Source organism: Asparagus officinalis, chromosome 5 (assembly GCF_001876935.1).
Source record: "Asparagus officinalis chromosome 5, Aspof.V1, whole genome shotgun sequence".
NCBI lineage: Eukaryota > Viridiplantae > Streptophyta > Magnoliopsida > Asparagales > Asparagaceae > Asparagus > Asparagus officinalis.
Genome location: NC_033798.1, coordinates 130,471,561 through 130,483,470, shown reverse-complemented (window position 1 = coordinate 130,483,470; position 11,910 = coordinate 130,471,561). Strand labels below are relative to the sequence as shown.

At 35.8% G+C, this 11,910-nt stretch overlaps 1 protein-coding gene across 4 annotated transcripts; it reads right to left on the bottom strand.

Annotated features, from left to right (window-relative positions):
- Window positions 4,150–8,549, bottom strand: LOC109841378. Of its 4 annotated transcripts, none has more exons than XM_020410315.1 (7): window positions 8,304–8,549; window positions 7,419–7,565; window positions 5,489–5,599; window positions 5,273–5,359; window positions 5,088–5,145; window positions 4,830–4,920; window positions 4,150–4,355 (listed from the first exon to the last, which is right to left on the bottom strand). In XM_020410315.1, the coding sequence occupies exons 2-6, from the start codon at window positions 7,458–7,460 to the stop codon at window positions 4,832–4,834; spliced, it is 387 nt and encodes a 128-aa protein (XP_020265904.1). In that variant the 5' UTR covers window positions 7,461–7,565; window positions 8,304–8,549; the 3' UTR covers window positions 4,150–4,355; window positions 4,830–4,831. The 4 variants fall into 4 exon arrangements, 3 of the variants coding, with proteins under 3 accessions (XP_020265904.1, XP_020265903.1, XP_020265905.1); XM_020410314.1 differs by having other exon boundaries at window positions 7,419–7,486; window positions 8,304–8,546; XM_020410316.1 differs by lacking the exon at window positions 4,150–4,355 and adding an exon at window positions 4,714–4,759 and having other exon boundaries at window positions 7,419–7,486; window positions 8,304–8,547.

Below are 11,910 nucleotides of genomic sequence, written 5' to 3'. Positions count from 1 at the left end.
AAGAAGACCGGGAAATAGAATATAAAATTCTTCTTTTCCCGCATCAACCTTTTTCAAGAATTTGTCGATCTAGGATTCATCCTAGGAAGTTTATCCCGAATCCTAAGCAGGGATAAGTCTGCGCCTAACACGCCCTGTCGGCTTAGTCTTTCTCCGTAGAAAAAGACACCAGAGTTCGATTCTGGGGTATTCTATCCTGAAACCTAAGCAAGGATAAGTCTGCGCTTAACCCGTGCTGCCGGTTAGTTCTTAACCGTCAAAAAGAACACACGTTCACATATTCAACATTGTTGCAGGTTGTTATTAATAACACCAAAATCCATGCCTTGCACGCATGGGGAATTTCATCTTGAATCCTAAGAAAGGATATGCCGACGCCTAACACGCGTCGTCGGTTTAGTCTTTCTCCGTAGAAAAAGACACCAGAAGACCAGTCTGGGGTATTTTATCCCGAAACCTAAGTAGGGATAAAGTCAACACCTAACACGTGTTGCCGGGTAGCCTATTCCCGTAACAATGGCGAAGTCTATGTATTCGACATCATAGCACGAAGTCTAAGAGAATTCATTCTCTTAGCACAACGTTACATGCGAACGGAGTTAGACAATCCGCATGCTAGCCCGACTGGGTTAGCCAAAAATCCTAAAGTCAACGCCTAACACGCGTCGCCGGGTAGTCTATTCCCATGAGAAAGATGAAGTCTACGTATTCAATAGCGTAGCACTAAGAGCGTTAACTCTCTTAGCAAAACGTCACATGCGGAACGGATTTAATAATCCGCATGCTAGCCCGACTCAAACGGTAGTCGGTAAAGGCTCATCAAACCCGTTGATGGCTGGGGGTTTGCCAAAAACCCTATAAATGCGAGAGTCACTAACGCATCAACCTCATTAGTTGGTTTCGTGACTTAGACATCCAACAAATTCGGGATAAAATCCACACGTGCAGATGAATCAGCTTTAATAGTTGGTCCTGCAGCCCAATATTTAGGACCGCCATGCTCCAATACCTCTGTGTATACTCCAACAAACGTCAAGCGATCCGAAACCCTAGGGTCAACGCCGGTCAACGCGTAACCCTAGGTCAACGCCAGTCAATGTGTTGCGATCAAAAAGTCAACGTACGACGTTCAAAACCCTAAGGTTAACGCCAGTCAATGCATAACCCTAGGTCAACGCTAGTCAACGCGTTACGATCAAACAGTCAACGTACGACGTTCGAAACCCTAGGGTTAACGTCGGTCAACGCGTAACCCTAGGTCAACGCCGATCAATGCGTTGCAATGAAAAAATCAAAACTCCAAAAAGTATACGAGTATAAACTGCTTCTTAATACTCCAATAAGGTATACGAGTATAAACTATTTCCTATTTTTGGTTGAGAAGCTTCTGGAGAATATTTTTCTAAAAATATTCTTAAGGATAACTCAACAACACTACGCCGGACAACGCGTCGCAAATAAAGACTCAACGTCAACGATCGATGGTCAGTTCTATGTTGAACCAACAAACACGAGCTAACGATCAGAAAATCAGGAATCGACTTCAAGTTCAGAATTCCGACAATGGTCAGACGATAAATGCAGCACCGGAACCCTTACAGACATTCGACAAAGCACCGAATAGCCTGAAGGATTGAATGAATCAAAAACAGAAGCCATTCCAAAGTCCCGTTACACCGACTGAAGGTTGGGACAATCATATCCAAAGTATTCCAGACTCTTCTACAAAAGAACGAGGCTGAAATACTTTGGAGGGGGTATCTGTAGGCGTATAGCTCGGCACGATGATTCGACAAACCAACGAACCATCGGGTGACGTATCTAAACACGAGCGTCAGTCCACAACGCCGAAGCCAAGTGACACGCAACGAAGCGGATTAACGAGGCGACGAGGTTAACGAATCGCATGCAAGGAACGGAATGCATCTATTCGCGTGCAGAATCAAGCCAACGGTTCGGGGAGTCAACGAGTCATCCAACCATAGAACGGATTCGAACTCAAATACCAAGGCAGATTTACTGCCAAATCGGGATCCGGACTTCCAAATCAGAGTTCAGATCAACGACGAGGCGGATTTACTGCCAAATCAGGATCCGGACACCAAATCAGAGTCCAGATCAACAGTAAAACTTGGATAAACCGCGAAACCGGACAACGGACGCAACGACAAACACCTGGCCAAAAACCAAGCCACCCAAGGGGGGCTCGGTGGCCGAGCCACCCAAGGGTGGCTCGGTGGCCCACCCCAAGGTGGCTCGGCCATGGCCGAGCCACCCATGGGTGGCCGAGCCACCGAGCCACACTCAGATCTGGGCCCAGATCTAGGCCCAGATCCGCTTTTAGAGGCTATAAATAGAGGGCTATGGGCTCATTTGTGAAGGGTTGGAATTTTTGGAGGCGAAGCTCTGCTGGATTGAGATCTCAATTTTGAAAGTTTGAAGCTTTGAAGACTTGGAGGTTTTCAGATCTGGTTCTTAGCGAGCATCCACGTCAGAAAAGGCAGGAGTTCGAGAGAGGAAGATCAGATCTGAGATCCACACGATCCGACCGGATCTAGATCGCGCGGTAGTCCACGGATAAACCCCGACGCAGACGAAGAACCCACAAAAACGAGTGACCGCAAAACAGGAGCTCGCGATTCGTTCGAAAAAGTTACTTGAGAGAACAATGACTTCAATGAAGAAAACAATTTTTCCCGCGAACAAGTGTTAGTCAACAAAAACTAGATAAAAAGTAGAACTGAGGTAATTGTAAAATTTATCCCACTTTTATCAAATTTATATATAAAATAGAGAGTTCTAGTCTCTCAAATTGCCCCCAAGTTTTAAACTAGAACTACATGGTAAAAAACCAGAACTTTATTATTTACTTTTTTAATTTTTATATTTCATTTCTCCGTCATCTTCAAACCACACCATAAAAGTAGATCACATCTCTTCTTATCCTCCCCTTCTATTTAATGTTATTTTTACTTTTTATTAAATATTTGAATTGTATAATTAATTTAAATTTAAAAATTACAAAATTCATCTATTATTAAAAAATAATTAAAATTGAGAGATCATAGAATAATGTCTGGTAGATCAAAAAAGAAAGAGGAAAAAAGGAAAAACCATTTTTTTAATTTATATTACAATAATAATTCCAAAAAAATCAAAAAGTTAATCTTATAGTCCATCTAATAGTTCTTCAAGATTAATTAACACTAAAATAATAATAATAATAATAATAAGTTTAAAATGAATAAACAATAGTATGATCATCAAAATACATGACTTATATGCTTATTGATTTCTAAAAAATTATCCTTGATTATACTAACAATTGTCCCACTAAAGTATCATGTTTTAAAATATCATTCCCATTTATCCCATTAAAATATCTCACATAAAAAATTTTATCACATAATAAAAATTGTTCCACTTCTATCAAAAATGTTCTAGCTGACTAACGCCCCCTAAATCAAAAGTATTCTGGTAATTTTCTATACATGTAAGTTGTTATATTTTATTTTAACATGTAAAATTTTATTCTAGATGGTTAGATAGGGTAGGGATTCTATCAGAACACATTATCTAATAAAGTAATCTATATCACTCATGGGTGGTTAAATAGTTACACTACCACATATTTGTTCTAACGCAACGGTTTATAACTGTCGCATTAGCATCTAAACCGTTGCAGTTGTTCAAGCGCAGCGGTTATCAAACTGTCTTCATTGCTGCCGTTGCCCTAGACATAAGGCAGCGATTGCAAAACCTAACGTAACGGTTTCTAAGACAAGGCTAACGCAACGTTTTTCACAAAATGCAACGTTTTTTGTAGCGGTTTACTGATGCCTAATGTAGCGGTTCCATACACAAAGGTAACAGTTATTACAAATGCAACAGGTTTCGACGATAGTTTCTTGATACCTAATGTCGCGGTTTCGTACACAAGGGCAGCGGTTTTTCTAAAATCAGGGACCAAAGGCAACAGTTGTTTTGTAGCTAATGCGACGTTTTACTTTGCTATGGCAACAGTTTTATAAGGCTACAGCAACAGTTTTATAAGGCTATATCAGCACTTTTCAAGAAATTTGACCAATAAGCAAACACAATTACGTAAACCAAAATAAAAATGGAATAAGAACACACTACATTAAGATATCATCAAAATAAAAAATAATGAAACATTCATATGTTTTAAGCCCATCATTCAAAAATAAGTAGTTACAATACAACTTCAACCCATCAAAATATGATCAATTCACAACCATCAAAATATGATAAATTCACATGTACAAGTCTGTTCCAAAAGATTCATTTATCAAAGCTATCTTGACCGCATTCTCCTATTTAAGTCTTTATATCCCCTGCAAAAAATAAAGAAACGCATCAAATATCATGTAATCTTCACATCAATTTCGGGTACTATTTGTATGAATCAAGAGTGGAGGAAACCGTGATATAAATAAATAAATAAATAAATAAGGAGTAGAGAAGACCCGGTTCTCTTTAATAAAGTACAATTTTAATATTTGAGTAGCAACAAATTATTAAGTTTTCACAACTCAGGCATTGAATATTTGTAGGGAGTTCTTTTCTATTTGGGTTTCACTTCTATGTAGTAGTACAACTTTGTATAACTTTATTTTGATGTTGCCTTTTAATGCTTTGCAATGCGTCTGAAATTTCTAATTCAACTCTTTTTTTTCTTCTTCTTCTTTTTTCCCCTTCTCAGTTTCTGTACATCTGCCCACATCACTGAGCAAAGCTGCTGTTGTCGGTGAAAACATGTCAAATGTGGATTATGTGCCTAAAGCTTCAAAAGAGAGGAATGTTTGTACCTCTAATTTGTTCTGCCTTCAGCACTAGAAAAAGCTCTGGGTGGATGGCGACTCTGAAGGAAGCTATTCTTGGGATGTCCATATTGTTCTTCTGCAAGCGTAAAAGAACATTGTATTAGAGTTAGCGTCGAAAAAAAATTTCCCCCCTATAATAAGAGTGTAGTCTTGTGTCTGTTCCCTTGTTCTTTGAAAATACACCTGTAATTACCATACCTCATACTAGAACAAGTGATTGTGATTGCTGGATCAGGAACATACCTAATTTCGCTGTTTTTTCCTTCAATAACTGAAAGTCCTCTGCATATCTTAAGCTCCGCTATTAACATAAATCAGGGCAGCAAATAGTACCCGAAATTGATATTCTTTAGCAAGATAAGTTAGCAATATATATTAGGAAAATGATAAAATAAAAGAATGTAATGAAATCAAAAGAAAGTAAATACCTCTCCTTTTCCAAAAATAAGCCTAGAAGTCCAAATAACATTTTCCCCAGTCTCTTGTAAAGCAGGAAACAGGACATCCTTTTGTTTCTTCAACCAACACCGAAGTCAAGCAAGCAATCAGAAACTAAAAAATGCATAAACAGCTCTAATCTACAATGTGTATCATGGTAATTTTTGTTGACAAAAGCTTGGATGTCAAGTGTAAAAGGTACTTGCCTTAAACATCATGATTACCATATCTCGGCGAATTCTTGCGAAACTTTTTGAACCCGCTGTGTGCAAGAGCGTTTGACTGTTTCGACTTTCCTTATTCTTTGCACTTGCTTTCTACATAATCATAGAACTTCTAATAAGTAAATTGTAACAAGTAAATTGATTGGGAATTCATTCACACAGTAAGAAACTAAGCACATCATGGAACTAAAATACCGTATTTCACAAATATTTATCTGTGAAGCATAACAAGATAAATGATATCATGCCTACTATAAAGACAGCCTTTTGATTTTTGGAGGATTGTTGACTCCCAGTAGTCATAGGATCCCAGGTCTACTATAAGTTTTATGAAATCAGTCCCCCAACCTGATGCCAAATTTTATAAATCTCTTTTTGAATTTAGAATCAATGGTGAGAATAAAAAATGCTCTCCACGAAACAGATTAATTAGTTAAAGTAATTAGATTCTGAAATTCCAGCAAATCAGAATTCCATTAAAGGGTAAATTTCACAGAACCCCTGAAGTTTGTCTCAGCAGTCTTGTTAGTATCATAATAAGACAAAAACTCTTTTATAGGAGAAGTATACCTACATTATGAAGGAGATAGATTGCATAGTTATAACGAGGATGCATAAAAAATAGATAATAAAAAATAGATAATAAAAACTAGTAATCCAAGCTCCAATCTTGTTTAAGTAGTAATAAATGAAAAGAATCACATAAGTACTAGATACATGAAAAATAGATAATAAAAACTAGCTAAGAGAAGAATAATATAGATCACTTGTTTAAGTAGCTACCATTGCAGTATTAACAAGTTATGAATAGTGATAACGAGGATGCATTTGTCAAAGTAAAACATGTATAAACTGAAGTCACTATAGGTTAACAAGATCATAAATTCATCTATGTCACTATAGGTTAACAGTGTGTTAATGTTGAATTAAAGCAGTAGAAGTCTATGTCCAATATCTACACAGAGTTTTGACCTGTGTCAAGGCAACAAAGACTACATATATAAATGGTGCAACACTGTAATTGAGTACACTTCAACTAACTACACATGGAATCAGTCAACAATACCAAACTTGATAATCATAGTTCACAACCTAAACTGCAATCCAAGCTCCAATCTTAAGCTCACATTGTACAAGAATTGAACATATTGTAAACTAAGAACCTAAGCCTGCTCTCTCTTTTACATAAAAAAGATTAGTTCCTACAGAAAGATAATAAGTGTCAAATCCAGTTTTAACCACTACCTGATTTGAGTTTATTAAAAAATACACATCATAAATATCAAACTTTACTGAACTCGATATTATCAAAATATGATATGCAACCTCCTAGCATCTACTATTTCAAAGCCAACTGACAAAGTACAGCTTGTTTTTGTCGTGAGCTTGTACTCCAATTAAGTGATTGGCTGAATTAAGGTTCTCTAACATATATATGTCCCGGTTTGTGTCATATTATACCTTAAGTTATTTCTTAAGTGTATATTAGGCCCCCAAATAATCATATTTAACATTTACAACCCCAAATCTATTTACTATTCTAATCAACACCCTTGGTTGGGTTCCAAGGCAATTGTTGCTATTGTTAAACTGTTGCAATTGATAGATATGGAAGTGTTATTTAGAAATACGAAGATTTGAGGGCCTAATATAAGGAAAGAATTAAGGGTCTAATTAAAAATAAACTCTATTTTTACAAGGTGTTATCCAAAAATACCTTAAAAGGTTTTGGAGGCCTGATATACAATTAAGAAAGAATCTAGATTGTAATATGAACAGAACCCTATATGTTTATGTGTGTATAGTATGTAAATTTTCGAAGAGTGTATTTCAACAGAAAAACTAATTCAACAGGGGGGAAAATACATGTTACAGATAAAAATTAAGACAACCTCAAGCACATGCTTCTTACCAACGTGTACCACTCCTGTCGGGCTACCAATCCTTTAGTCATTGTTCATGAAATAGTACTGGAAGTTACTGGTTGCACATAAAAAGTGAATATCAGAATGTGGGTACCCCCAAGATAGCATGAAATTCTTCCTTGGCAGTTACCAACCTATCAGTGTCGCTCGAGTCAACAACAAATATAAGTAGTAGTAAAGATAGTAGTAGTAAAGATCTTGCGAATATCGCAAAAACTAAGTTGCTATGACACAATTAATACATTGAAAGTAGTAGTAAATATCTTGAGAATATCGCAAGAAAAAAAATAATCAAGTCAAGCTTGAACCTGTATTTAAAAGTCAAGGAATATACCACGAGAGATCTTTTTTTGTAAGTCTAATTCAAAAGCTAACTTTGAATTTCCCCAGTCAATAACTTTGAATTCATAGCAGACAAATACATATGCAAATCAAAGCATGCTTATAAAAGGTTCTAGAATCGGAATATTCAATTTAGATTTGGTACAGAGATTAATTCCAGTTAATGAGGCTACGGACATTAAACTTTTGGATACGTAATTTTATCTTCCAAAAAGTACTATTTCTTTGTCACTTATTGGTATGTCATTTAATTTGATTTTCCCCGGTTACTTCTGCTTAAGGAATATTGTTAATCTACCAAATTAACAGGACAAACTCACTAAAGAAACATATCAATCGCAACCCCGAATATAACAATACTTATGCAGAAATCTAATGCAATGACAAATGAAAATTTTAGGTCGAGAATTGTCCTCTTCATTTTCAGATAGAAATCACTAAATTTAACTGGAAAAATCAATTTGAACTCAGAAAGCGGTAGTGCGAATTGAGAAATCAAAATATCGTGAGAAGAGATAGGTGGAGCAAACCCTAGAAAGCTCCGGTTAGCGAGATTGGGCTCGATTTCTGGAGCAACGAGAGTAGCTCGACGATGAAACCAACGAGATGAAAACGGCGACGAAAGTAAACGGACTCCGGCGAGGACTGAAAACGGCGACGAGGGAGTTTTGGCCACGGCGATTTTAGGGAGTTTTGGCCATGGCAGCGGCGATTTTAGGGATTTGAGAGAGAGAGAGAGAGATTTTCTTTTTAAGTTGGTGCGGTTTAAGCGGTGCGGTCAAACAATGGGCTTTACTCAAGCTCAAAGGCCACTAACAATTATTAAGCCCAGAAATAATTATTAGACCTATGGTAACATTTTATATTAAATGTTGTATTACACCCTGAAAACTGTTACGATAGATATCTAACGCAACAGTTAAAACTGTTGTGTCTTAACCGTTGCAATAGATCAATTATGTGGTAGTGTTAGTTTGCGAATTATAGTTATTTTATTAATGGTGTAAATCACCCCGCTTTTATATGGGCGGTTTTCATAACAATCCTGCTATTTTGATACATCATGTACCCCATAAATCAAATACATAACTGTGTTGCATTTTTTTCCACGCTAATAAGGCAGCATTGAAAATGTTTTTTTTTTGTATAAACCCAACATTTTAGCCCATTGCCTTTTAAACTTTCTTTCAAAAAAGGAGTTCTTGTGTATTACGTTCGAAACCTTGCCTTCATTTACTATTGAAGTCACTCATCTCTAAGATCACTCTTGAGATCCAAAATACTCATTTGAACAAATCTTAAACTCACTTTACATTTTTCGCCTGCTCATCATATGTGAGTTTCTATATTTTGTTATAACCTTGTACATTTTCATTCTAAATCAAAAGTTGTACTATTTATATTTAAAGTCACCCATTTCTAAAGTTACTCTTAAACACAAAATACTCAACATTATTTTTAAATCTATTTATATTTCAACGGTTTGATATACATTGTGAGTCAATTTTGCTCGTTTAATCTAAATCAGTTGACTTGTACGGAAGATAAATATAAATAAATGAAAAGTAGATAAACATTTAAAAAGTAGATGGGTTCGTGTGAATTAATATTGAACAACTATATAAAGATCAAAAGAGTCATATGAAAGATGTATACGTTAAATATGTCGAATACCTTCATGGATAATTTCTAGACTACAATTTAATTTACAACTGCCCTTTTTTTTTTGATGTTTTTCAGGCAACAACAAGTTGACCACAGAAACCTGGACGATGACAAACAACACTCCGACTCTTAGAGCATCTCCAACCATACCCTCCAAATTTGGCCCTCCAAATTAGAATATTCTAGGAATATTCCAATTTGGAGGGTAAAATTTAGAGGGTTGCTCCAACCCACACTCTCTAAATGTTTTTCTTTTTATTTTTTTTGTCAAAGAAGCCATATAAATTAAAGAATGTTGGATATAGTTTACGTTAATAATTTCATTGTTAATAATTTATTTGGGAAAAAAAATTTATAACATTATAAAGGTGTCGATGAGAGCTTTAAAATGAACCCAATATTAATACTGCAATACACGAGTCCGACGTTAGTATTGGACCCTTCTTTAAAAACTTGACTGTGAACATGGTTTCAACAAGTCATCCTGACGAAGACGCGGGGGGTGACAAGGAATTACTGGAATCGACTGATGATCCTTGGATCAAGCGTCTCAATATCCTATGGGATATGCGTTTCGAACAACGTGATATTAACCTCTAATACAACATACCATAAGTCGCAAACATAAACCTCAAACATAAAATATGATAAGAGACGATTAAAATTCTGGCAGGCTATTATCGTTATAACTACCGGTTCCATCTCGATCTCTCAAAGAACCACCATATTCATTTCTTCCTACAGAACCAGCTTCGCCCGCAAATTGAGAAAATCCTCCTTGATTTCCAGTGGGAAATTCATATTCGTAATTTATGCTTGTATTTTTTTATGGAGCAAGTTAAATAGATCCCCGTATTTTCGACTGAGTCGACTCAGTCTTGACTTATCGTAGGTTCCAAGCTCGACATCACTCCAAAACGGCCAAACCTCGTATTTAAAAAAGATTAATGCCCTGGGGACCCAAAAAAAGGGGACCTCTATAGGACAGATGAGGTGTCAGTTGTTGGGGGCGTGATTTACTGTTCATGAACAGTAAATCGCGCCCCCAGCAACTGACACCTCACCTGTCCCATAGGGGTCCTTTTTTTAAGGGTCCCTGTAGCAATGCCCTTTAAAAAAATAAGAGCATCTCCAACCATACCCTCCAAATTTGGCCCTCCAAATTGGAATATTCTAGGAATATTCCAATTTGGAGGGTGAAATTTGGAGGGTTGCTCCAACCCACACTCTCTAAATGTTTTTCTTTTTATTTTTTTTGTCAAAGAAGCCATATAAATTAAAGAATGTTGGATATAGTTTACGTTAATAATTTCATTGTTAATAATTTATTTGGGAAAAAAATTTATAACATTATAAAGGTGTCGATGAGAGCTTTAAAATGAACCCAATATTAATACTGCAATACAACATATCATAAAAGAAGAAATTCTGAAATAACAGTGAAAGCATACATGTAATTTAAATATTGTAATTTATGCTTGTACTTTTTATGGAGCGAGTTAAATAGATCCCCGTATTTTAAATTTCATGTCTGATACTTATTTATTTAATTTAAAAATTAATAATTTTATAATAATACTAAAATAAATTAATCTTAGTTTCATTTTAAAGATCTCAACGAGCCCTTTCCAAATATATAATAATTTCAAATATTAGATTAATAATTTTTTAACTATATTTATTTGAAATTAAAAATCTAATTTAAATTACTAAGAATGATGACAAAGTGGTAAATTTAAAGAAATCAAATAGTTAAAAATGACAAAATTGTAAATAAAAAATCATGAATAGGGTTATGGAGAGACCCTCCAAAATTTCTCCCCACCCTCCAAATTTGGAGGGTCAAATTTGAAGATCTCCAAATTTGGAGAGTGGTTGGAGAGGTTCCACTCTCCAAATTTGGAGATTTTGGAGTTTTGGAGGGTGGTTGGAGATGGTCTTATGCAGGTCAAGGTCGTCTGCATATTTGTACTTTAAATACTTCACATACTATTTGTGGTTTTATAATTGGATAAACTAGTGTGAAATTGTTTTCCCTCACTACAGTAATCCCAGATTTAATTGCTACAGCAATTTTTAAATTGCTACGGTATCCTGTCTTAGCTACAGTATTCTCGTGTGCTACAGTAATATTTTTTAAAACCGCGTTGTCCAGTTTCATGTTTGCTACAATAATAATGTTACTATAGCATGAATATTGAATCTTAAGCTCTCCCATTTGTATAGAGAAGTAAATTAGACCCAAATCACCCTTAACGGGTCAATTCCCAATAGCCATCAAACCCGAGTACTCAACATCTTATGAGAACTCTGAATCCTACCTGGCACAAAAAACTTAAACTCGGGAGAGTACGAGATATAACAAGATATAATAATACTAATAAATCATCATACACACTACAGATTCTCGTGAGTGCTGCAAACCGTATAATAAAGGTTACGATAAAGGGGCGTTTTGGGTCCGCGGGCTAG

What these genes read in the sequence shown, in the direction of transcription:
- LOC109841378 (XM_020410315.1), bottom strand. Translation starts at nt 7,460, where the DNA reads ATGACTAAAGGATTGGTAGCCCGACAGGAGTGGTACACGTTG. An exon ending in TGGTAATCATGATGTTTAAG is followed by an intron (nt 5,360 to 5,488) that starts GCAAGTACCTTT and finishes TGTTGGTTGAAG; the next exon opens with AAACAAAAGGATGTCCTGTT. An exon ending in TTATTTTTGGAAAAGGAGAG is followed by an intron (nt 5,146 to 5,272) that starts GTATTTACTTTC and finishes TTATGTTAATAG; the next exon opens with CGGAGCTTAAGATATGCAGA.